Source organism: Tachyglossus aculeatus, chromosome 18, assembly GCF_015852505.1.
Source record: "Tachyglossus aculeatus isolate mTacAcu1 chromosome 18, mTacAcu1.pri, whole genome shotgun sequence".
Taxonomy (NCBI): Eukaryota; Metazoa; Chordata; class Mammalia; order Monotremata; family Tachyglossidae; genus Tachyglossus; species Tachyglossus aculeatus.
Window position 1 is genome coordinate 27275443 of NC_052083.1, and position 27055 is coordinate 27302497.

Consider the following 27055-nt stretch of genomic DNA (forward strand, 5'->3'; position numbering starts at 1 on the left):
ATATTGACAACTCAATAGAAGTAAAAATCTAACAGAGAATTTTTAAATATCCACAGAAACTATATGCACTATGGAACTAAACCCAAATGAGGCTTAATTAATGTAACCTTCAATCAATCAATCATATTTATTGAGCGCTTACTGTGTGCAGAGCACTGTACTAAGCGCTTGGGAAGTACAAGTTGGCAACATATACAGACAGTCCCTACCCAACAAGAGATGTTTCATTCATTCAACCTTATTAATTGAGTGTTTTCTGTGTGCAGAGCACTGTACTAAGTGCTTGGCAGAGTACAATATAAACAGACACACTCCCTGCCCACAACAAATTTACAGTCAAGCACTTAGTACAGAAAGCTTTGCACAGTAAGCGCTCAGTAAATATGACAGAATGAATGAACAGAAGGAGAGCTTACAGTCTAGAGGGGGAGTTTCAACAGACTCATTACAAATCCTGTTTTCAGTTTTAAATGACAATGATGACCTTATTCTATAACCTAACTGGGCAGAAAGACATTAAATTACAGAAGGTAGAAACAGCATAATATTAAGGACATGTATATAAGTATTACGGGGGAAGAGAGACCTCATTCGCTCCCACGGCTTCAACTATCATCTCTACGCTGATGACACCCAGATCTACATCTCTGCCCCTGCTCTCTCCCCCTCTCTCCAGGCTCGCATCTCCTCCTGCCTTCAGGACATCTCCATCTGGATGTCTGCCCGCCACCTAACGCTCAACATGTCGAAGACTGAACTCCTTGTCTTCCCTCCCAAACCTTGCCCTCTCCCTGACTTTCCCATCTCTGTTGACAGCACTACCATCCTTCCCGTCTCACAAGCCCGCAACCTTGGTGTCATCCTCGACTCCGCTCTCTCATTCACCCCTCACAACCAAGCCATCACCAAAACCTGCCGGTCTCAGCTCCGCAACATTGCCAAGATCCGCCCTTTCCTCTCCACCCATACTGTTACCCTGCTCATTCAAGCTCTCATCCTATCCCGTCTGGACTACTGCATCAGCCTTCTCTCTGATCTCCCATCCTCGTGTCTCTCTCCACTTCAATCCATACTTCATGCTGCTGCCCGGATTATCTTTGTCCAGAAACGCTCTGGGCATATTACTCCCCTCCTCAAAAATCTCCAGTGGCTACCAATCAATCTGCACATCAGGCAGAAACTCCTCACCCTGGGCTTCAAGGCTCTCCATCACCTTGCCCCTTCCTACCTCACCTCCCTTCTCTCCTTCTACTGCCCAGCCCGCACCCTACGCTCCTCCGCCGCTAATCTCCTCACCGTACCTCATTCTCGCCTGTCCCGCCATCGACCCCCGGCCCATGGCATCCCCCGGGCCTGGAATGCCCTCCCTCTGCCCATCCGCCAAGCTAGCTCTCTTCCTCCCTTCAAGGCCCTACTGAGAGCTCACCTCCTCCAGGAGGCCTTTCCAGACTGAGCCCCTTCCTTCCTCTCCCCCTCGTCCCCCCTCCATCCCCCCATCTTACCTCCTTCCCTTCCCCACAGCACCTGTATATATGTATATATGTTTGTACATATTTATTACTCTATTTATTTTACTTGTACATATCTATTCTATTTATTTTATTTTGTTAGTATGTTTGGTTTTGTTCTCTGTCTCCCCCTTTTAGACTGTGAGCCCACTGTTGGGTAGGGACTGTCTCTATATGTTGCCAATTTGTACTTCCCAAGCGCTTAGTACAGTGCTCTGCACATAGTAAGTGCTCAATAAATACGATTGATGATGAAGAGTGAGTTGTGGCCTACTGGATAGAGCACGGGCCTGGGAGTCAGAAGGACCCAGGTTCTAGTCCCAACTCAGCCATTCCTTGGGCAAGTCACTTCACTTCTCTGGGCCTCAGTTACCTCATCTGGAAAACAGGGATAAGAACGTGAGCCCCACTGGGACCGAAACGGTGTCTGACCTAGCTTGTACCTACCCTAGTGCTTAGAACAGTGCTTGGCATTTGATTTTCACCCCACCCTCAGCTCCGCAGTGCTTAATTCATGAATTATTTACTTATATTAATGTCTGGTTCTCCTTCTGGATCACTGAGGGGAGGGATTATGCCTATCAACTCTGTTCTGTTGTACTCTCCCAAGTGCTTAGTATAGAGCTCTGCACACAAGCATTCAGTAAATACAACTGACTGATTACCAACTCAGCTGTATGTTACTCCTCCAAGCTCTTAGTACAGTGCTCTGCACACGGTATGCACTCAATAAATATCACTGATTGATAAATACTGACACTGTGAGCTAGTCTTTGAGCTCGTTGTGGGCAGGACTGTATCTGTCTTTTATATTGTACTCTCCCAAGCGCTTTATACAGTGCTTTGTAAACAGTAAGTGTTCAATAAATACAATTGAATGACTGGAACACTATTCCTATTAAAAACCGAAAACAAAGTTCCTTCAAAGGAGAGGCAAGAAGAAAGATATAAAAAAGATCAGAGGATAAAAGATTACAAAACATATCTATTAGGCTACTGTGGGATAGCTAGAAAATAACTGCAAAAATACTGTACCTTTAGCTGGCCTTATGGAAAATGCTATCCCCTTGCCTGTATTAACTGGCTTCCAGCTAAATTCAGCGGAATAGTTTCGGCGATTGTACAACTGGACTGTTCCTCTAAATTCTGTGTTTGCTAAAGAGCCTGGAATCGGTCTTAGAATCAGTTCCGTGGTAGACAACTCCAGAGCAACGGACATGGCTTCTGCAATGACTAAGACGTGGCCAGTGTGTAGCTTGTTCACTGTAAAAGTGAAACACCTGTAACACACCAAAAAGATGTAATATTCAACTGCCCATAATGCCTACTACAAATTCAGCATGTTCTACGCTTATATAATGTTAAGTAGCAAAGTACCTGAAAGTAAAAAGGTGTCACTATGCTGGAAAAAAAAATCATTTAGCATCCTTATGAAAGGGAGCTATTTTACTTTTAAATAGCACCAAATAACTCGATTTGTTTTGTTTCAATGTGGTATTCATTAAGCATTGACTCTTTTCCAGGCACTGTTCTAGGGTTAAGTTTTGTGGCGAGCAGTTTTAATGGAGGTGTTTTGTTTTTTGGAGGAAACGGACATGGTTTAGCAAAGAGAAGTCAAATGGGCATTACATCTCTAGGTAGGGGAAACTAAGGACTGAGAAGCAGAAGGATCCCACGCAGGGGATAGTAAAGAAATAGTGTGACCCAGCGGAAAGAGCAGAGACCTAGGATTCAAAAAAAGGTTCTAATCCCGGCTTTGCCATTTATCTGCTCTGTGATCTTGGGCAGAGTCACTTAACATCTCTGCACCTCAGTTTCCTCATGCATAAAATGGGGATTAATACTGTAAGCCTCATGTGGGACAGGGACTGTGTCCAACCCGATTTGCTTGTATCCACCCCAGCACTTACTATGTGCTAGGCACTGTACTGAGTGCTTAAAAAATACCATAATTATTATTATTCACAAATACCAAAAGGAAAAAAAAATAAAGATGGATTGACAAGGTGGAGAAACTGGAGGTGAGGAGGCCAGGAAACTAGCTAATCCTTTTGGGTAATCCAGCCACCAAACTGATTCAACCCAAATCAAGACTGAGCATCATGGCTTAGTAGAAAGGTCACAGACTTGGGAGTCAAAGGTTGTGGGTTCTAATCCTGGCTTCACCACTTGTCTGCAGTGTGACCTTGGGCAAGCCACTTTGCTTGTCTGTGTCTCAGTTACCTCTTCTATCAAACGAGGATCATGACTGTGAGACCCATGTGGGACAACCTAATTACCTTGTATCTACCCCAGCACTTAAAACAGCATTTGGCACATACTAAGCGCTTAACAAATACCATCATTATTATATGGGAATGTCAGTGAAGGGATGAGTTTACTAAAAACACGTGCACAGTGGATTTTATGAATACAGACCTTTCCATATTAGCACCAAAATTATTTCCTGTACCAATATAAATCAATAATTTTTTCTTAAGCTTACTTGCGAAATTTTCCCAGTTTGTTGGTCTCAAATACTACTGGAATAAAAGTACTTGACATAGGTGGCATCACATGAGACAATCGGCTGGTCTGCTGCAGCTCTTCGACTTCCGTTTCTAATTGTACCCAAATGTGCAACGACAGATTATTGACCACGTGCAGTTGTCGAATGGATGTGGAGAGCACGCACACCTCGCCGAAGTCAATGATGGAGGGTCCTGGAATTATAAAATTTCAACGAACAATTGTTAAGCACGTTAATCAGTTCAAATGCACCTATATAAATCTTCCCAGAAACTCATTTTCTCCAGGAGACTTTCCCTGATGAATTCCTTCAGTTACCTCAGCACTTCAATATTTCTGTTGATGTATTCATTTGTAACATCTATTTTCTCACTCCAATTACAGTAGATTTGTCAAATTGACCCTAATCTCTCATTAAGAGAGAGGACCATATCACTCCTTCCTTTCACATGCTTCCCCAGCACCTGATACAGTGCCCTGCACACAGAAGAAATTTGGCAAATACTCTTGATTCTGACAATTTCACCAATTCTCCACTTCTCTATTAGGGCCCAAAATGGAACTTCCTCTCGCTATCTCCTCCAACTTTGTCAAAAATATTTACATAATATTCTGTTTCATTTTCTACTTCAAAAGAATCCCATCGGGTTGAGATTTTTCCAACGTAATATGATTCCTCTCAGTCTTTCAATAAAGCTATTCTACTGCCCTTCAAAATTCTTTATTTGAATTGAGGTAGCAACTCAAACAAATGTGCTTTCCCAAGGGCTAGGAATATTATCAGTAAATAGAACTTTCCCTTTTGCTGCTCTTCTCAAGATGTTCCTTTAACAAGTTCCGTACATCTCAAAAAATATTGCCTGAAGACATTGTATGACTCAAGATGCCTGTCAGCCTGCACGGACTGATAAACGGAAGATCGTTTCTAGAGATGTAGATTCAGAAGAAGTGTAACCACGACTTACAAGCAGCTCTCTGCAGTGCCTCATTTCAGAGCATCAATGGGATTGCATCGTCAAAAACTGGGATGTAGAAAATTGTTTACATGGTAAGATCAGCTGTTATATTCCCAAACCCTCCAGAATTGCCCTGGGAGTTCAGGTTGGGTCCCAAAGCAATCACTGAGGACTTGCATTTACCAGCAAGCCAGAGGACCTGCCTTCTAAATCAGGCAGAAACTCCTCACCCTCGGCTTCAAGGCTCTCCATCACCTCACCCCCTCCTACCTCGCCTCCCTTCTCGCCTTCTACAGCCCAGCCCGCACCTTCCACTCCTCTGCCGCTAATCTCCTCACCATGCCTCATTCTCACCTGTCCTGCCGTCGACCCCCGGCCCACGTCATCCCCCTGGCCTGGAATGCCCTCTCTCTCCCCCCACATCCGCCAAGCTAGCTCTCTTCCTCCCTTCAAGGCCCTACTGAGAGCTCACCTCCTCCAAGAGGCCTTCCCAGACTGAGCCCCCTCCTTCCTCTCGCCCTCTCCATCCCCACCGTCTTACCCCTTTCCCTTCCCCACAGCACCTGCATATATGTATATATGTTTGTACATATTTATTACTCTATTTATTTTACTTGTACATATCTATTCTATTTATTTTGTTTTGTTAATATGTTTGGTTTTGTTCTCTGTCTCCCCCTTCTAGACTGTGAGCCTACTGTTGGGTAGGGACTGTCTCTATATGTTGCCTACTTGTACTTCCCAAGTGCTTAGTACAGTGCTCTGCACACAGTAAGTGCTCAATACGATTGATTGATTGATTCTAATTCTGGCTCTGCCAGTAGCCTGCTGTGTGATCTTGGGCAAGTCATTTAACTTCTCCAGGCCTCTGATTCCTCATCTGTAAAATGAGGATTCAATGGCTGTTTATTCTTCTTAGATTTTCAGCCCCATGTGGCACGTGATTACCTGAATCTACCCCAGGGCTTAGTACAGAGCTTGGCATATAATAAGGGCTTAATAATAATAATAATAGTAATAACACTACTAGTTCAGGGAGCTTTGGCAGGGTCATAAGGTTAAGCAAAGGTCTGTGTGAAATAACCTTCCCTGGCAGCCTACAGAATTCCTAAGATCAAGCAATCGTATTTATTGTACACTTACTGTGTGCAAAGCACTGTACTAAGTGCTTGGGAGAGGATAACAGTAAACACATTTCCCTGCCCACAACGAGCTTACGGCCTAGAGGGCAACGAGTGACGCCCCTAGCTTCCCCCCTCTGCTGAGGCTGCCTCGTGACTCCTGGGCCCAGCTCAGAGCCAAACCAAATCTGTGCAGTGATTCCTTAAAGGGTGGCCAATCCCAGCTGCCACTTGGAGGGCTTCTGCCAAGGATGGATGGAGAGCTCCTTGTCCTGGCAACAGGATTCCATCCTTTTGGTAACTTCCTTCAATCATCTACATGCTCCAAGGTAAGGAAGTTCTCCAGAAAGTCTGGTGGGTTAAAATTTCCTCCACTAAGAAAATTTATCAAGGTGCTCTATAACTTCAAAATCCAATGGAAAAAATGTGGAGGTCAAAAGCAAGTGCTTTTTCCCTAAACCTTCTGTGTGAGGTAAAACTGTGCTGAAAAAGTACAAAGAATTTGGTAATGGAAAGCTTTGGTTCATTCGTCCTCTGAGGCATTTTACACAAAAGCAGCCTCTGTGTAATTAATCAATCAACCTATTGAGAATATTTATTGAGTGCCTATGGTGAGCAAAACATTCTACTAAGCACTTGGAAGAGTACAACAGGTGTTTAAAAAAAATATATATATATATATATATCCCTCCCCTCCTGGGCATGTTACTCCCCTCCTCAAAAATCTCCAGTGGCTACCAGTCAACCTATGCATCAGGCAAAAGCTCCTCACTCTCGGCTTCAAGGCTCTCCCTCACCTCTCCCCCTCCTACCTCACCTCCCTTCTTTCCTTCTACAGCCCAGCCTGCACCCTCCGCTCCTCTGCCGCTAACCTCCTCCCTGTGCCTTGTTCTCACCTGTCCTGCCGTCGACCCCCGGCCCACGTCCTCCCCCTGGCCTGGAATGCCCTCCCTCTGCACATCCGCCAAGCTAGCTCTCTTCCTCCCTTCAAAGCCTGAGAGCTCACCTCCTCCAGGAGGCCTTCCCAGACTGAGCCCCCTCCTTCCTCCCCCCCACATCCCCCTGCCCTACCTCCTTCCCCTCCCCACAGCACCTGTATATGTTTGTTCAGATTTATTACTCTATTTTACTTGTACATATTTACTGTTCTATTTTATTTTGTTAATATGTTTTGTTTTCTGTCTCCCCCTTCTAGACTGTGAGCCCGCTGTTGGGTAGGGACCGTCTCTATATGTTGTCAATTTGTACTTCCCAAGCGCTTAGTACAGTGCTCTGCACACAGTAAGTGCTTAATAAATTCTACTGAATGAATGATTAATGTCCAACCTTCTGAACCCTAAGGTCAGAAAGGACCCTGAGAGAACCATGTAAGCCCATCCATCTGGCAAAGACACACCTAGCCAATTCTAATTAGGCAGACTCTATCCAATCTAGCTATTCAGAATACTTTCATTCATTCAATCATATTTACTGAGTGCTTACTGTGTGCTCAGCATTGTACTAAGCGCTTGTTATATTGACTGGCTATTTAAAGCAAGAAAACCAAATGCTAAATAATTACATTCCTCGGTGTGCACACCTATAAAAATATTTTACCGCAGATGCACGCAGAAACTTCTGTGGAATCTTACCGATAATTATCTGATGAAGTTGTTTTGGGGTCAGAATTAAACTACAGTCTTCTTTTTCTTCTGGAGAAAACGGCTCAGCATTAAGTCCATCACTGATCTGTTTGTGGTGGGGGGGGGGGGGGAATTGTTTTAATAATGTGAAAATTGGTCTTTGCTTGGCAGCCCAGGTTCATTTTTTTAAATATATTTAAGGGATCACTGTACATTAAAGCTTACCTCCCTCGTCAAGGACCATGATTCCTTCGCTGCGAGATTTCGAGTACTTAGCAAGCGATCTTCCTTTAAAGGAGAAGTTTTGGGCTTTAACTCCTCTTCATGCAATTCTGTAACTGAAAGCCACGGAGGCTTCAGCCCTGCTGCTGGTTTTATGCCAATGTCAATAGCATTGTTTAAAAGAATAAATTCCCTATTTGAAAGAACAAAATTCCCTATTTAGAAGTTACGTCCAAACATGGGGGGGAAAATAATTATCACATTAACCAGGAGTACTCAGCATTTAAAGAATGAAAAGCACTGAAATGATAACAACAATAATAATGATGGTATTTGTTAAGCACTTACTATGTGCCAAGCACTGTTCTAAGCACTGGGGTAGATACAGGGGGATCAGGTTGTCCCATGTGTAGCTCACAGTCTTAATCCCCATTTTACAGATGAGGTAACTGAGGCAAAGAGAAGTTAAGTGATTTGCCCAGAGTCAGAGGTGACAAGTGGCAGAGTAGGCATTCAAACCCACCACTTCTGTCTCCCAAGCCCATGCTCTATTCACTTTGCCATGCTGCTTCCCATATTAAGCCCATGTGCACTAAGCACAATTGAAGCAGAACACAGGTTCCCTCTCCACAAGGATTTTTCCATCTGATTTTTAGTCCTAGAATGAACCCAATTTGAAAATTTTACCAAATTTAAATGAAAAAACCCTTTAGGCTCAGTGGCAAGAGCACAGGTTTGGGAGTCAGAGGTCAGGGTTTCTAATCCCAGCTGCACCACAAGTCTGCTGTGTGACCTTGGGCAAGTCAGTTAACTTCTCTGAGCTTCAGTTACCTCATCTGTAAAATGGGGATGAAGACTGTGAGCCCCACATGGGACAACCTGATGACCTTGTATCACCCCCAGTGCTTAGAACAGTGCTTTGCACATAGTAAGCGCTTAACAAATGCCATCATTATTATTTTTACTATATGAATGTAAAAAATTTATCTCCATAATAAATTTAAATTCAATTCAAATGCTTCTACTTTAACAACTATTAAAAATCTACTAAGTATAAAAGCATCTTAGGTATAAGAGTTTTAGAAAGGGAAGTTACCTGGCTTTTTCTTTCTGCTGGCGCTGACTTCTTAAACTCTGAATATACTTGAGATAGATGTCCTGGTTTGCTTTCCTTTTGATTTCTTCACTGTGAGTATATGCAAAACTGGGATCCACATAATTATATCTATCAACATTTGTGAAAATAGTCCTAATAATCAGGAGAAATCAGAGTCAACATACCTTCATAGTCATCTGGTTTTTTACGGTTTCTGATGAGTGCTTACCATGTGCCATACTAAACATGGGGATGGTGTAACCCCATTGCGGGAAGGGAATGTGTCTGCCAATTCTGTTATATTGTACTGTCCCAAGTGCTTAGAACAGTGCTCTGCACACAGTAAGCACTCAATTAATATGACTGATTGATAAATCAGGTTGGACACAACGCCTATCCCACATGAGGTACACAGTCTAACGAATAGGATTTATTCTCCATTTTACATGAAGTAACTGAAGCCCAGAGAAGTGAAGTGACTTGCCCAAGATCACCCAGCCGACAAATGTCAGAGACAAGATTAGAACCCAGTCCCGACTCCCAGGACTGTGTTCTTTCCACTTGGACATGCTGCTTCCCTAATGTTGTAAACCGAAAAATGTGAAACCTCTGAAGGAAAAATAAAAACCTCTTTAAGTTCTATTGTACTTTTACCTATTTAGGTGTTTAGAATTGGAATCTCGGCTATGCTTCAAGAAATCATAGCAAGAGCCATGCCAACATAACTCTGCTACAGTCCTCATTCGTACCAAAGTTTAATAAATCCTGATGTCTGACGGTTCTAATCCCAGCTCTGCCACCTGTCTGCTGTGGCCTTGGGCAAGCCACTTCACTTCTCTGTGCTTCAGTTACCCCACCTGTAAAATGGGGATTGGGACTGGGAGCCCCTTGAGGGACAGGGACTGTGTCCAACCCAATTTGTGTGAATCTACCTCAGCGCTTAGTACAGTGTCTGGCACATAGTAAACACTTAACAAAAACCACAATTATTATGAGGCTTATCCTATGTTTACAACTGAAGACCCCAAAACTATCATCGCCATAATGAACAGTGCTCTGCACACAGTATGTGCTCAATAAATATGACTGATTAGTTGAGCACCACTGGCACATCACAGACTATGGTACAAGACCTTACAGGCGTAAAGATGGTTCACTCAAATAGTGCCAAAAGATTTTTCAAATATAAAAGAGAATACATTATGCCCAAATTTTGTAGCAAGGTTAACCTGTGTTGAGATTCTTCAATTTTTCTGTCAAAAAAAGAGCAATAAATGCAAATAGGAACTTCTTTATGAGGTAACTTATTGTCTCTAGAATACATGAAGCAAGGAATAAATGGGCCCTCTTCCATGTATGTGCATAGGAAGAAAGATTACTCAAGGAAAAACGTAGAACCCAAACTATAAAAAGCTTATAACAATTGCTGGCAACAGACCCAGCATTATAGAAGGAACAGGTTCTCTCAGGTAAATTGAAAAATGCACCGAGAAAAATTGAATGGATTCTATTTAATAAGTATTAGTAATGATGCGAAAGTATTTGTTAAAACCTTATTTCCTCATCTAGTCTGCCACCAAAATGGAACCTGTCCAATCTAAATTGAACTGCCTTCTTTTACAGGGAAGCAGCGTGGCTTAGTGCATAAAGCACATGCCTGGGAGACAGAGGATTTGGGTTCTAATCCCAGCTCTACTACTTGTCTGCTGTTTGACTTTAGGCAAGTCACTTTACTTCCCCGTGCCTCAGTTACCTCATCTGTAAAATGGGGAAGACTGTGAGCCCCATGTGGGACAGGGACTGTGTCCAACCCAATTATCTTGTATCTACCCCAGTGCTTTAGTATAATACCTGGTACATAAGAAGTGCTTAGAAATTACAAAAAAATATGTAACAACAACATGATAATCAGAAAATAGCATGCTGATGGGTAATTTTATAGTACTTTCTAAAAATCTCCCCCAAAATCCAGTTCCCAATGCCCTGAGGGGAAGGGAAACCACCAGAAATGGGGGTGGGTTTACAAGTCTTCTACCAGTGCTGAAGGTCTCTGGCGCAAGAATCACCTAGGGCATCTTTCAGGGTGGATAGGATTCAGGTGAATCCCAAAAACAACTGGCTTGCTGGATGGCGAGGGTCCCAGTAGCTACCAAGGCGGCTACTCAGAGAGCCACCGGCTGGTCTTTGGGTCTCCAGAACAGCATGCCATTATTCAATCGTATTTATTGAGCGCTTACTGTGTGCAGGGCACTGTACTAAGCGCTTGAGCACTGTACTAAGCACTTGCCATTATGCTGAAGCTACTTTGGCCAAAAGAGATTTTGCAAATTAAATGCTGGGTCACTCTTCCCAACGTGCTGCTCTGTTCACCACCTATCCATCTGGCGCACCCTCTGCCTCATATGGAGACAGAGTTGGCAGGTAGGACAGAAGTCTATTATTGAGCTCTTACTATGTGCCTGGCACTGTACTGAGAGCTGGGGAAAGATACCAGCAAATTGGGTTGAACGTAATCCACCTCCTGCATGGGGCTTAACCCATGAGGGAACTGAGCCCCAGATAAGTGAAGTGACTTTCCCAAGGTCACACAGCAGACAAGCGGAGGTTTACAGGTTTTCAGTCCCATAGCCTTTGTGTTTGGACCAAGGCTCATCCATCATTTCATTTATTCTAGTAAGCGCTCAATAAATTCATTCATTCATTCAATATATGATTGAATGAATTTATTCAATTGTATTTATTGTGTGCTTACTGTGTGCAAAGCACTGTACTAAACCCTTGGACTAAGCTAAGTTGTTTATGTTGGGAGATTCCAAAATCATCCAGAGTATCATTTTTGCTTCCAAAAAAGTAGACCAACGCTGCAAGATTTTGCAAACACGATATTTTGGCAACAAGTTTTTTTTGTTAATAAAGACAATGGTAAATACTTATGTACCATTTTTACAAGGCTTCCCTTTGTTTTCGATTTGGTACTTTTACCTTCAAGTAATTACCTGAATGTTTTATATCGTTCACCACTCCTGATGCTGCCGGATCGGTCGTTAGGAAAGGCTATCAACACATTTTTGGACTCTTTTCTTCTCTGGTGACTGTGGATTTTTGTTTGGGCCGCCTGAAGAATTGCTACTGGTGCTAAGTTCTTGTATTTTTCCATTTCATCAAAAAAAGCCTGTCCAGTGGTATTGAAAGTCAATGGTGCTAAACCTTGATAGAAATTATTTTTTAAAAAAAGTTCATTTGTTTGACCCAGAGATTTCCAATTAGTGCTTGTCATTTCAATTTTCCAACCTTTATTCAATCGCTTACCTCAGATAAAACTGTCCTTTGTGAAGGGCCAGTTATTAGGTATTTAACAAACGTCCTGTTTCCCCTGCACCTCCAGAGATGTTGCAAAATGGATTTAGATTTTCTTTAAAGCCGATCTCGACAAATTAGGTACCTACTCCTCATTTCTTTCCTCTCATAAGTCTGACAATAGCAACAACAGTAACCATGGCATTTGTGAAGCATTTACTCTCTACCAATGCCTGAACTGAGCACTGGGGTATAGTCAAGATAGGCGAGTGGGACACTGCCCACTCTAAGAGGGAGGGAGAGCAGATATTTAATTCCAGATGAGGAAACTGAGGCCCAGATGAGTGAAGCGAGTTGCCTGAGGTAAAATGGCAGCAAGTGGCAGAGCTGGGATTAGAACCCAGGTCTCCCAATTCCTTAGCCCCTGTTCTTTCCACTAGGCAACTTTTTAACAGAGAAGAAGCCTAGCCTAGTACTAAGCACATAGTAAGTGCTTAACAAATGCCATTAAAAAAACACTATGTACTAAGCACTTTAAGTGCTGGAGTAGAAACAATTTGAAACAATGAGAAACAGTAGAAACAATGAGAAGAAGTGTGGCTCAATGGAAAGAGCACGGGCTTGGGAGTCAGAGGTCATGGGTTCAAATCCCAGCTCCGCCAATTGTCAGCTGTGTAACCTTGGGCAAGTCACTTAACTTTTCTGTGCCTCAGTTACCTCATCTGTAAAATGGGGATTAAGACTGTGAGCCCCCTGTGGGACAACCTGATCACCTTGTACCTCCCCAGTGCTTAGAACAGTGCTTTGCACATAGTAAGCACTTAATAAATGCCATTATTATTATTATAGAGATATAGGCATTATTATTATTAATAATCAGGCTGGACACAGTCCCTGACCCACATGGGGCTCACGGTCAAAGGTGGGGGAGAAGAACAGGTATCTGTTCCCATTCTACAGATAAGCAGCAGCATGGCACAGCAGACAGAGCCTGGGTCTGGGGGTCAGAGGTCATGGGTTCAAATCCCATCTCCGCCAATTGACAGCTGTGTGACCTTGGGCAAATCACTTCACTTCTCTGGGCCTCAGTTACCTCATCTGGAAAATGGGGGTCAAGACAGTGAGCCCCACATGAGACAAGGACTGTGCCCAACCCGATCTGCTTGAATCCACCCCCGTGCGTAGTACAGTAGTACAGTAGTAGTACAGTACCTGGTACATAGTAAGCACTTAAATACCATAATTATTACTAGATGAGGCAACCAAGAAGTTAAGTGACTTGTCCAAGGTCACTCATTCAATCATATTTATTGAGCGCTTACTGTGTGCAAAGCACTGTACCACACAAGGCAAGTGGAAGAGCCATAATTAAGGCCCAGGACTCCTAGGTGCTCGCACTTTCCACTTGGGCATGCTGCCTTCTTCGACTATTGTACTGTTCTCTCCAGAGCACTTAGTCCAGTGCTCTGCACACAATAAGCATTCCATAAATACTACTGATTGATTGACTGATCTGGCTATGAGGAAATTATTGGAGAGACCTGTCTTGGTGGAGTGAAGGGGTCAAAAGCCAGAACACAGAAGACTATTGGTAGCTGGAAATCAAGTCAGAGGCAAGATATGATCCGTTCTAGGAGTGAGGATAAGAATAAGAGGAAGAGGAAAGAGTGGTTGGTGGACAGGATTGAGGAATCGGGGGCATTTGGGAAAATGGGGGAGAATTGCAGCTTGCCCTCCTCATTCCTCTCAAGTTAACCTAGTCACTCAGCATCGGCAGGGAATGTGTCCATTTATTGTTATATTCTACTCTCCCCAGCGCTTACTACAGAACATTTGCACATTGTAAGTGCTTAATAAATGCCATCATTATTATTATTACAGCACTTTGCACAGAGAAAGTACTCAACAAATACGATTGCATGAATGAGTACTCACTGTCTCTCATTTTCATTTCAATTGATTGTACTGGCTGAGTGCTGACTGTGTGCAGAGCACTGTACTAAGCACTTAGGAGAGTATAATAAAATATAGCAGAGTGGGTAGATACATACCCTACCCACAAATGCTGACCTTTTTTACTCTTTCATGTCTTCCTCTCTGCCTCTCACTCCTTCCACACTTTTATCTGAACAAAAGTTCTGTAGATGGGCATCTACAGAGCTTTTCTGACATCGTACTGTTTCCAGGAGGGCATCTCTGATTAATCTTTCATCTTCCCAGGCTCTCTCTCCACCAACTGCCCCTTAAGCATGTCTCTGCAATTTTTTGAGCATATTTTGCCCTGCTATCAATTGAAGAATGGTATTTATCAAGTGCTTACAGTGTGCATAGCACCATATTGTGTGCTTGGGGAAGTGAAATACAACAGACTAAAATCCTTGAGAGTGGATATCATGTCTATTAAATCCATTGTACTTTCCCAACCACTTAAAACAATGCTTTTTCACCTAGGAGGCACTCATTAGATACTACTGACTGCCTTGTACATTTTTACTATTCCATTTATTTTGTTAATATGTTTCGTTTTGTTGTCTGTTTCCCACTTCTAGCCTGTGAGCCCGCTGTTGGGTAGGGACCGTCTCTATATGTTGCCAACTTGTACTTCCCAAGTGCTTAGTACAGTGCTCTGCACATAGTAAGCGCTCAATAAATACAATTGAATGAATGAATAAGCCTTAATTACTATTAAAAATAATATTGCTTTAAATACAAATATTTCCACAGGAACTGCATAGGTATAAAATTATTCCATATTCACTTCAAAATATTGGGGAGAGTCCTCATACCAGGGTAGATTTTCAGCTCAATTTTCTGGGTTACAGGCCGGCACACACCAGTAAAACACAAATGTATCTGATGAAAGGGTTTCATCTTCAAACATGGTGAATTATCCTCTGTAGCCACTGATCCAATAATATCTACCACTTGCTTCACTTTAAAGATTCCTACTTGATGTGGTACAAATGAAAACTGCACATCCTAAAAGAAAGAAAAAAGGTGAACACAGTTCTAGGTATAGAAAAATGAACATGAAGGCAAAATATATTTAAACATGCTCATAGCTACTTTAGAAATACTATTACTGCTACTATTAATACTAACTCTGCCTTTATGAGGACAAGCACAAAATACAGTAACTCAGAGACACTAAAACGGTTACCCAACCGTCATTTAGGGCCCAGATAAATCTTGATTAATCAGAGCCTCAATTACCAGTTTGTGGGTTTAAGTAGGCCTCTTGCTTCCTTCTTTTCCCTAAGACTTTCAGGGCTTGGTAATTTTTTTTTTTTTGGAATGGTATTTCTTAAAAGCACTTAAATGTACCAGGCACTGTACTAAGCACTGGGGTAGATACAAACTAATCAGTCTGGACACAGTCCATGTCCCACATGGGGCTCGCTCTCAATCTCCATTTTACACATGCGGGAACTGAGGCTCAAAGACGTGAAGTGACTTGCCCAAGGACCCACAGCAGACAAGTGGCAGAGACGGGATTAGAACCCAGGTCCTTTAACTCCCAAGTCCAAGTTTGATCCCCACATTTTAAAAAATGATGAGAGAAACTAAATAAGGCCCAGAACAGAACAACAACAACAAAAAGATATGATAGGAATTTGGTACTTTGATAAATACAGGTGATAGCAAAGCCTTTTCTGCACGGCAGAAAAAATAATTTTCCCAGTCTAATGATTGTTGCAATGTATTTGTACGGCAGTGCTATGTAGACTATTATAAAAGGTATAATTACATTACCTGTGTATTTCTTATCTCTATCTTTCCTTTCTCAGGATTAGTTTTAAAATGTGCTATCTTGTGGAAATTGAATATCACAGGGAGCGAATCAGATTCATTTTTGAGCACTCCGAAAATCTCTGAGCATTCACCCATATAACAAGGCACAAAGTTAAGGATCCTTCCTGGTATGAAATTTAACAAAACAGGAAGTCCAGAACCCATCAGTGCTAATTCCACTTTATGACAATCTGCAAAACAGAATAATGCCGAGCATTTAAATACGCTTGTGAACTCAGAATAACATGCTCTGGTCCAATGAAAGTAAGAGCCCTTAAAAACATTTCCCCCCCTTTCTGTTACTCCAAGTACAAAATTACATTTCCGTTCAAAGTCCTACTAAAGTCACATCTCTTTCAAAAGGCCTTTCCCGACTAAATCCTAATTTCTCCAATTCACCCGCCCGTCTGTCTTATTGGATCCATAGGCCTTAAGAAGTTGATATTCACCCCACCACCAATCCCACAGCATTTTTTAATGTCTTAAGGACTTACTATGTTCCAGACACTGTATCAAGCACTGGAACAGCCACAAGTTTATCAGGTTGGACACAGTCCCTGTCACAAATGGGCTCCAGGTTTTATTAGTATAGGAGAACCTTCCATTTTAAGTTGAACTGTCGAAATAGAAAGGGTCACTTAAGAAACACAGTCACCCATGCCCCATAAATCCCATTTTTAGGGCCCTGGAATATCAGATGAGTAAGTTCGGCAAGTTGCCGTTTCAACAGCATACACACTTTGAAGATTAACTTTATTTTACACTTACTGTTGGAAAGCTTGTCACCATTTGAAGATTTCAAAAATCCATCCTTACTTCCTACTGCCTCAAACCTCAAAAACAGAACATAGTCCTGCCGACTCGAAGGTTCATTCCTCCTGACACCACAGCTCAAATGTCTGGAAAAATACGAAAGTCAGATTCACCTTCTGAATGAAATGAAGTACATAAAAGGCCTATACAACAACTTTCACATGCAGAGTCTGTCCAGCCTAAGTCTTGGCCCAAAAATAAATTAATGGATGTCTAAATTCTGCTATCCATTGCTGAATCTATTTGAACAGTGAGTGGCAACATTAACAAATACCTAAATTCTAACATCTATTGAGAGATATTAAAATTGGGGTCTATGGATTATTACTATTATTATAGTATTTTTTAAGCTCTTACTCTGTGACAAGCAGGGTTCTAAGCGCTGGGATAGATACCAGTTAACCAGAATGGACACAGTCCCTGTCCTACATGGGGTGCACATCTAAGTAGGAGGGAAAACAGGGATTAAATCCCCATTTTACATTTGAGGAAACAGGCACAGAGAAGTTAAATGACTTGTCCAAGGTCCCACCGCAGGCAATTGACAGAGCCAGGATTAAAACCAATGTCTTCTGACTACCATGTTTTTTCCACTAGAACATTCTGCTTCCTGCTGGATTCTATTAAGGTCAAACAAAAACCTCTCTACAGCTTTAGATGAAAACAAATTAGTCATCAGCATTATCCTTTAATTCCAAGAGAAAACAATTCAATAGTAATATTGCTTCCCCTTCTACTCTAAGAAGTTTCATGCAGAGATGATACAAGTCACTGCGATGAGTGCCAGGCTGGCAGACTTGCCTCATTTATGCCCTGCCGGGCAAAATTATCTGCTCTCTCTCCCCTCAGCAAGCAATGGCATTAGACCTCAAGCCTGAACTTCAAATCCCACCCAGCCTGAATTCATGGAATGAAAGGCCAACATTTCTGGGGAAGCTGGAGTAATGATTTGTCTCTCTCTTTGTGGGGGTCTTGGGTGGTCACTTTCCTCTAGACTGTAAACTCGCTATGGTCAGGGAATGTGTCTGTTGTATTGTTATACTGTACTCTCCCAAGCGCTCAGTACAGAGTTCTGCACACAATAAACACTCAAAGGTTGAATGACTCAATCTGGGATGATGATCCTGATTGACTTGTATCTACCCCAGTGCTTAGTACATTTCTTGGCACACAGTAAGCACTTAAGTACCACAGCTATTATTATTATTCAACACAAACCTTTCTACTTAGGTGCTTCCCCAATGCATAATATTTTGTAATGTCTGTCTCCCCTGCTAGATTGAGAGTACTCTATTGGACTCCCCCAAATACCTAGTACAGTGCTCAGTATACTGTATGCACTCAATAGCACTTATTGATTTTGAGTTTGATAAATTTTACTTACATAATAATAATAACGATGATGGTATTTACTAAGCACTTACTATGTGCCAAGCATAGTTCTAAGCACTGGGATAGATACAAGGTTATTAGGTTGTCCCACTTGAGGCTCACAGTCTGGATTCCCATTTTACAGATGAGGTAACTGAGGTCCAGAGAAGTTAAGTGACTTGCCCAAAGTCAAACAGCTGACAAGTGGCAGAGTGGGATTAGAACCCATGACCTCTGACTCCCAATCCATGCTCTTTCCACTAAGCCAAGCTGCTTCTCAATACATTTTAATGCATGATATTAAAATAACAGTTTAAGCTCTTACTATATGCCACGCCCTGTGCTAAGCTCTGAGACAGATACAAGGTAATTAAGTTACCATAAGGATAATGTAAAATGAGGCAACTATCCTGAAATAATAATCTAATAATCAAGAAAGTATTTGTCCAAACCTACTTCATTCAAGTGTTTTTATTGAGTGCTTACTATGTCCAGAGCATTGTATTAGGCACTTGGGAGAGTACAATATGACAATAAACAGACACATTCCCTGCCCACAGCAAGTTTACAGTCTAGAGGGGGAGATTTGAGACATTCATTTTCCAGAAGAAATCATTTCAATTTCAATGATAACAGGGCAGGCTTACTTTGGACTAAAGCACAGTGTAACCACGGTTTTTTGATACGGTAACAAAGTTCCTTGATTGGGAAAACAGGAGATTAAAGCAGTAACATCTACATCTCTTGTCCTGTTTAGGAAGCATAGATCCTGTAAAGCTGCATCTGTATTTTTCTGAAGATCTATCCCCTGGAATATTAGCACAGATAAAAAGAAAAAAAAAATCAAAGAGTTTAAATCAGTTTACAAAACACTACAGTTTTAGAATTTATAAGTAGAATGAGCCTTCCTCTAAACTGTAAACTCATTGTGGGCCGGGAACATGACTACCAACTCTGTTGTACTGAACTCTCCCAACTGCTCTGCACACAGTAAGTTCTCAATAAATACCACGGACTCATTCACTCCTTTAAAGGATCTTGAGTACGTATTTTTGCAAACTATACTGTTCTCTTAAGTGCTCAGAATAGTACTCTGAACTCAGTATATGCTCAATAAATACCATTACTTGAAGGAAAGCGTGTCTCAGATGAGAGGTATGTGGATGAGGTAAGGGCCTACAGTGGAAATTATGAAACAGCAAAATGAGCAGTTGTCAGTCATTTCAATAATAAAGATTCAGATGCTTATGTAAATAACTCACACACAATGTGAACAGTAATTACGTGAAATTATCTGGAGGGAAAATCCAAACACCACAACAGTTCTGCAAACAAGGAATCAGTGCTGCCTTCCCCTCTAGATGTAAGCTCATTGTGGGCAGGGAACATGTCTATCAATCTGTTATACTGTACTCTCCCAAGCACTTAGTACAGTGCTCGGCCCACAATAAGCTCTCCATAAAGATCACTGATTGACCTTAGATAAAAGTCACTTAACTGAGTCTCAGTTTCCTCATCCGTAAAATGTGGATTAAATCCTGCTCCCTCCTATTTAGGAGCCTCATGTGGACAGAGACTATGTCCAATCTAATTACTGTGTATCTACTTCAGCTCTTAGTACAGTGCTTGGCAGAGAGTAGGTGCTCAAATACCACTGTTTGGGTTTTTTCAACTCCTAGAATGAGGAGTGGATTTGGGAGAGTCAAAACTGAAATACAAAGAGTGAAACCAAGGCAGCGAGTTGGCAAACAATGGGTACAAAAAGCAGATGGGTAAGGTGGATGAGAGAGTGGAAAGTCTTAAAGCTAACTTGTACTTCCCAAGCACTTAGTACAGTGCTCTGCACACAGTAAGTGCTCAATAAATATGACTGAATGAATGAATGAACTGGGAATATTTGATTGGTGCAGAGACATATAGACAGTGAGTCGAGGGAGAGTTTCGAGGAGTGGAGAGGTGTGGCCCGAGAACTGCTTCAAGAAGGTGATCTATGTGGCAGTGGAGAGTATAGACTGGATGGAGAGGGAAGCTAAAAACATAGAGGTAGATATAATAGGCTAACTCCATGATAGCCAGAGAGTTTCTACCAGTATGATCGTAGTTTGAGGTAGAGAGGAAGGGGATGATTCTGGAGATGATGAACTTGTAATTGACAGGTGAGATCATCCCTCTAATAATAATAATAATAATGGTATTTGTTAAGCACTTACTTTGTGCCAAGCACTGTTCTAAGAGCTGGCGTAGATACAGGTAGCCAGGTTGCCCCACATGGGACTCACAGTCAATCTCCATTTTACAAATGAGGTAACAGGCACAGAGAAGTTAAGTGGCTTGCCCAAGGTCGCACAACAGATAAGTGGCAGAGCTGAGATTAGAACCCACATCTTCTGACTCCCAAACCCATGCTCTTTCCACTAAATCACGCTGCTACTGGATTCTTTAGATTGTAACCTCTTTTTTATGGTATTTGTTAAGTGCTTACTATGAGCCAGGCACTGTACTAAGCACCGGGGTAGATACCGGCTAATCGGATTGGACACAATCCCTGTCCCACGTAGGGCTCACAGTCTTAATCCCCATTTTACGGATGAGCAAACTGGGGCCCAGAGAAGTGAAATGACTTGCCCAAGATCACACTGCGGACATGTGGCGGAGTCGGGATTAGAATCCAGGCCCTTCTGACTCCCAGGCCCATGCTCTATCCGCTAGGCCATTATTATTTGGTAGACAAAATCCCTGCCCAAGAATTAGATTGTATTGTACACACACTGTAATCTCCCAGGAGCTTAGAACAGTGTCCAGTACCCAGTAAGCATTCAATAAAATTGCAAAATAAATCCTTGCAAAAGCCATCTCCTGCTCTACAAATAAAACTCCAGAGAGAGTAAACAACTCTCTCACTGGCTAAACATGATATTAGCACTTGGAGACACGCATGCCAACAAATGGTAGTTATAACAAAGCTTACCAATTCTTCCCCAATTGCATCATCTTCTAGTACCGCTACCCACATCATGGGTTCTGGACTTTTATTGTATAGAACGGCTTGTTCGGTCTTCGAAGTTCCAAAGAAGACAGACCCAAATGATACACATTCCAACTTTTTATCATCATATACGTTTAACAGTTCGATCACTTGCTCGACTACATTGGCTTCGATCCTCAAAAAGCTGTCTTCACAACCCTGCAATCTCACCCTGATGGCAAAAATAGTATTGAACGGTCAAGAAAAATTTGATTACAAATGAATTAGCCTTGGTATATTTTAGTCCTTTTTAATAAAATGCCAAACTGAGCACAAATGAACAAAAATGGAACAGTGCTGAGAGAATGGAAAGCTGAGTTACAATTAACACAGGCTAGAGATTAGCAGAATTAGCTACATCAGTATTATTTAGTGAGCACCTATGGTATGCAAGGCACTGCATTAAGGCCTGAGAGACTTCCCAGAGAGGTACAAGAAGTGATTCCAGTCCTCGAGGAACTTGTAATCAACAGGGGAGACATACAGAAATAATATACAGATAATAATAATAATGGCATTTGTTAGGCGCTGGGAGGGGATACAAGGTGATCAGGTTGTCCCACGTGGGGCTCACAATCTTAATCCCCGTTTTACAAATGAGGTAACTGAGGCTCAGAGAAGTTAAGTGACTTGCCCAAGGTCACACAGCAGACATGTGGCGGAGCCAGGATTCAAACCCATGGCCTCTGACTCCAAAGCCTGGGCTCTTTCCACTGAGCCACGCTGAAAACTTAAACAAAACACTAAAAAAATAAATATGTGGAAAAGCTAGTAGTTAAATGGTGAAAAATGTACAAATGTTCTATGCAAAATATTGCTGAGGTGATTGTTGTAAAGACAGAAGCAGTGTGACACATCCAAGCCGTCACCAAAACCTGCCGGTCTCAGCTCCGCAACATTGCCAAGATCCGCCCTTTCCTCTCCATCCAAACCACTACCCTGCTCGTTCAAGCTCTCATCCTATCCCGTCTGGACTACTGCATCAGCCTTCTCTCTGATCTCCCATCCTCGTGTCTCTCCCCACTTCAATCCATACTTCATGCTGCTGCCCGGATTGTCTTTGTCCAGAAACGCTCTGGGCATGTGACTCCCCTCCTCAAAAATCTCCAGTGGCTACCAATCTGCGCACAGGCAGAAACTCCTCACCCTGGGCTTCAAGGCTCTCTATCACCTCGCCCCCTCCTACCTCACCTCCCTTCTGTCCTTCTCCAGCCCACCCTGCACCCTCCGCTCCTCTGCCGCTAATCTCCTCACCGTGCCTCGTTCTCGCCTGTCCCGCCATCGACCTGGCCCACGTCATCCACCGGGCCTGGAATGCCCTCCCTCTGCCCATCCACCAAGCTAGCTCTCTTCCTCCCTTCAAGGCCCTACTGAGGGCTCAACTCCTCCAGGAGGCCTTCCCAGACTGAGCCCCTTCCTTCCTCTCCCCCTCGCCCCCCTCTCCATCCCCCCATCTTACCTCCTTCCCTTCCCCACAGAACCTGTATATGTTTGTACGTATTTATTACTCTATTTATTTTACTTGTACATATCTATTCTATTTATTTTATTTTGTTAGTATGTTTGGTTTTGTTCTCTGTCTCCCCCTTTTAGACTGTGAGCCCACTGTTGGGTAGGGACTGTCTCTATATGTGGCCAACTTGTACTTCCCAAGCCCTTAGTACAGTGCTCTGCACACAGTAAGCGCTCAATAAATACGATTGATTGATTGATTGAACTCGTGGAAAGTACACAGGCCTGGGAGTCAGAAAACCTGGGTTCTAATCCTTGCTCTGCCACTTGCCTGCTGGGTGACTTTGGGCAAGTCACTCCACTTTTCAATTCCTCATCCACAAAGTGGGCTTTCAGTACCCATTCTCCCTCTCCCAACTTAGACTGGGAGCCTTATGTGGGGCAGGGACTGTCTGTATCTGACCTGATAATCTTGTGTTCATCCCAGCGTTTAGTACAGTGTGTGGCACCTAGTAAATATTTAATATATTAGAGAAGCAGCATGGCTTAATGGAAAGCACAAGGGCTTGGAAGTCAGAGGTCATGGGTTCAAATCCCAGCTCCGCCACTAGTCAGCTGTGTGACTTTGGGCAAGTCACTTAACTTCTCTGTGCCTCAATTACCTCATCTGTAAAATGGGGATGAAGACTGTAAGCCCCACGTGGGACAACCTGATCACCTTGTATCCCCCCAGCACTTAGAACAGTGCTTTGCACATAGTAAGCACTTAATAAATGCCATAAAATAAAGAACTGAGGGAGAGGGACCCGGCTCCCTTATTCCCCTCTCATCCCTCCATCCGTGCCTTAAGTACACGGTCTAGATGCACGAGGAAGGAATTTCCAACTCTCCATCCCACCACCCACACCCCCGCTGAAGAAGCAAGGTCAGAGACTCACCTGCTAGGCGATAACAAGGTGCTAACAATAAGGTCCTAACAACGAAGCGCTAACAAGGCATTAACTAAGCGCCACCAAAGACAACAACAAGGCACTGAAAATAAGTTATTAACCAGGCGCTAATAACTAGGCACTAACATGTCGACCGTGACCTTTACAAGGTGCTAACTAGGAGTTAACAAGGTGCTAACATTTCAGCAGTGACCACCCACAACTAAAGACTTACTAACAGCTCGCCCATCCCCTCCGAACAGAGGCTTTAATAAATCGCTAATCGCCCCTCCTAACGCTAATGACTCACTTCTGGGCCACCTGTGGATTGCCACAAACTGGGATCTGCTTGGCCACCCCCCTTCCCCCCCCCCCCCGGTTCTAGAAGAGCCTGCCCCAGCCCACGAGGTCTACGAATCAGCTGTAGCAACTCAGGACTTTATTTCTCACTGTACCTCATTCTCACCTGTCCCGCCGTAGCCCCCCTCCCCCCCGGCCCCTGTCCTTTCCCTGGCCTGAAATGCCCTCCCTCCACTAATAATAATAATGGCATTTATTAAGCGCTATGTGCAAAGCACTGTTCTAAGCGCTGAGGAGGTTACAAGGTGATCAATCAATCAATCGTATTTACTGAGCACTTACTGTGTGCAGAGCACTGTACTACGCGCTTGGGAAGTATAAGCTGGCAACATATAGAGACAGTCCCTACCCAACAGTGGGCTCACAGTCTAAAAGAGGGGAGACAGAGAACAAAACCAAACATACTAACAAAATAAAATAAATAGAATAGATATGTACAAGTAAAATAGAGTAATAAGTATGTACAAACATATATACATATATACTGGTGCTGTGGGGAAGGGAAGGAGGTAAGATGAGGGGGATGGAGGGGGGGCGAGGGGGAGAGGAAGGAAGGGGCTCAGTCTTGGAAGGCCTCCTGGAGGAGGTGAACTCTCAGTAGGGCCTTGAAGGGAGGAAGAGAGCTAGCTTAGCGGATGGGCAGAGGGAGGGCATTCCAGGCCCGGGGGTCTATGGCAGGACAGGCGAGAATGAGGCACGGTGAGGAGATTAGCAGCAGAGGAGTGGAGGGTGCGGGGTGGGCTGGAGAAGGACAGAAGGGAGGTGAGGTAGGAGGGGGCAAGGTGATGGAGAGCCTTGAAGCCCAGGGTGAGGGGTTTCTGCCTGATGCGCAGATTGATTGGTAGCCACTGGAGATTTTTGAGGAGGGGAGTAACATGCCCAGAGCGTTTCTGGACAAAGATAATCCGGGCAGCAGCATGAAGTATGGATTGAAGTGGGGAGAGACACGAGGATGGGAGATCAGAGAGAAGGCTGATGCAGCAGTCCAGACGGGATAGGATGAGAGCTTGAATGAGCAGGGTAGCGGTTTGGATGGAGAGGAAAGGGCGGATTTTGGCAATGTTGCGGAGCTGAGACCGGCAGGTTTTGGTGACGGCTTGGATGTGAGGGGTGAATGAGAGAGCGGAGTCGAGGATGACACCAAGGTTGCGGGCTTGTGAGACGAGAAGGATGGTAGTGCCGTCAACAGAGATGGGAAAGTCAGGGAGAGGGCAGGGTTTGGGAGGGAAGACAAGGAGTTCAGTCTTGGACATGTTGAGTTTAAGGTGGTGGGCAGACATCCAGATGGAGATGTCCTGAAGGCAGGAGGAGATGCGAACCTGGAGAGAGAGGGAGAGAGCAGGGGCAGAGACGTAGATCTGGGTATCATCAGCATAGAGATGATAGTTGAAGCCGTGGGAGCGAATGAGGTCACCAAGGGAGTGAGTGTAGATCGAAAACAGAAGGGGACCAAGAACTGAACCTTGGGGAACCCCCACAATAAGGGGATGGGAGGGGGAGGAGGAGCCTGCCAAGGAGACTGAGAATGAACGACCGGAGAGATAAGAGGAGAACCAGGACAGGACGGAGTCGGTGAAGCCAAGGTCGGATAGCGTGTTGAGGAGAAGGGGGTGGTCCACAGTGTCGAAGGCAGCTGAGAGGTCGAGAAGGATTAGGATAGAGTAGGAGCCGTTGGATTTGGCAAGCAGGAAGTCACTGGTGACCTTTGAGAGGGCAGTTTCCGTGGAATGTAGGGGACGGAAGCCAGACTGGAGGGGGTCGAGGAAAGAGTTGGTGTTGAGGAATTCGAGGCAGCGCGTGTAGACAACTCGTTCAAGGAGTTTGGAAAGGAATGGTAGGAGGGATATGGGGCGATAACTAGAAGGTGAGGTGGGGTCAAGAGAGGGGTTTTTTTAGGATGGGAGAGACATGGGCATGTTTGAAGGCAGAGGGGAAGGAACCAGTGGAGAGTGACCGGTTGAAGATGGAGGTTAGTCTTTTAGACTGTGAGCCCACTGTTGGGTAGGGACTGTCTCTATATGTTGCCAATTTGTACTTCCCAAGCGCTTAGTACAGTGCTCTGCACATAGTAAGCGCTCAATAAATACGATTGATGAAGTTAAGGAGGGGAGAAGGGATGGAGTGAGGGATTTCATGAGATGAGAGGGAATGGGGTCAGAAGCACAGGTGGCCGGAGTAGCACTTGAGAGGAGGGAGGAGAGCTCCTCTGAGGATACTGCTGGGAAGGATGGGAGAGTAGCAGAGAGTGTTGAGAGCCGGGGGGTTGGAGAAGTGGTGGGGGAGTGACTTTGGGGAGGTTGGACCTGATGGATTTAATTTTGTTAATGAAGTAGGAGGCCAGATCGTTGGGGGTGAGGGAAGGAGGAGGGGGAGGAACCGGGGGCCTGAGAAGGGAGTTAAATGTATGGAAGAGCTGGCGGGGATGATGGGCATGGGTGTCAATAAGGGAGGAGAAATAGTTTTGTCTGGCAGAGGAGAGGGCTGAGTTAAGGCAGTAAAGGATAAACTTGAAGTGAACAAGGTTGGCATGGTGTTTAGACTTTCGCCAGCAGCGTTCAGCAGCTCGAGCATAAGAGCAAAGGAGGTGATCAGGTTGCCCCACGGGGGGCTCACAGTCTTAATCCCCCTTTTACAGATGAGGGAACTGAGGCACAGAGAAGTTAAATAACTTGCCCCAAATCACACAGCTGACAACTGGCGGAGCCGGCATTTGAACCCATGACCTCTGAATCCAAAGCCCGTGATTTTTCCACTGAGCCACACTGCTTCTCTAGCTTCATCCGTCAAGCTAGCTCTCTTCCTCCCTTCAAAGCCCTACTGAGAGCTCACCTCCAAGACGCCTTCCCAGACTGAACCCCCTTTTCCCCTCTCCTCCTTCCCATCCCCCCTTCATCTCCTTCCCCTCCCCACAGCACTTGTATATATATTTATACAAATTTATTACTCTATTTTCCTTGTACATATTTACTATCCTATTTATTTT

The 27055-nt window shown here is 43.8% G+C and overlaps 1 protein-coding gene across 1 annotated transcript in view; it reads right to left on the bottom strand.

Moving 5' to 3' along the window:
* The window catches only part of CFAP47 (cilia and flagella associated protein 47), a 271714-nt gene that overhangs the window by 233352 nt on the left and 11307 nt on the right, over positions 1–27055 (bottom strand). The window contains exons 5-15 of the mRNA XM_038760124.1: positions 21275–21503; positions 18954–19114; positions 16891–17021; positions 16084–16313; positions 15117–15309; positions 12030–12240; positions 9034–9186; positions 7941–8130; positions 7725–7821; positions 3994–4210; positions 2544–2788 (exon numbers count right to left, since the gene is read on the bottom strand). Of these exons, the coding sequence (XP_038616052.1) occupies positions 2544–2788; positions 3994–4210; positions 7725–7821; positions 7941–8130; positions 9034–9186; positions 12030–12240; positions 15117–15309; positions 16084–16313; positions 16891–17021; positions 18954–19114; positions 21275–21503 (2057 nt within the window). The remainder of the gene's footprint in view (positions 1–2543; positions 2789–3993; positions 4211–7724; positions 7822–7940; positions 8131–9033; positions 9187–12029; positions 12241–15116; positions 15310–16083; positions 16314–16890; positions 17022–18953; positions 19115–21274; positions 21504–27055) is intronic.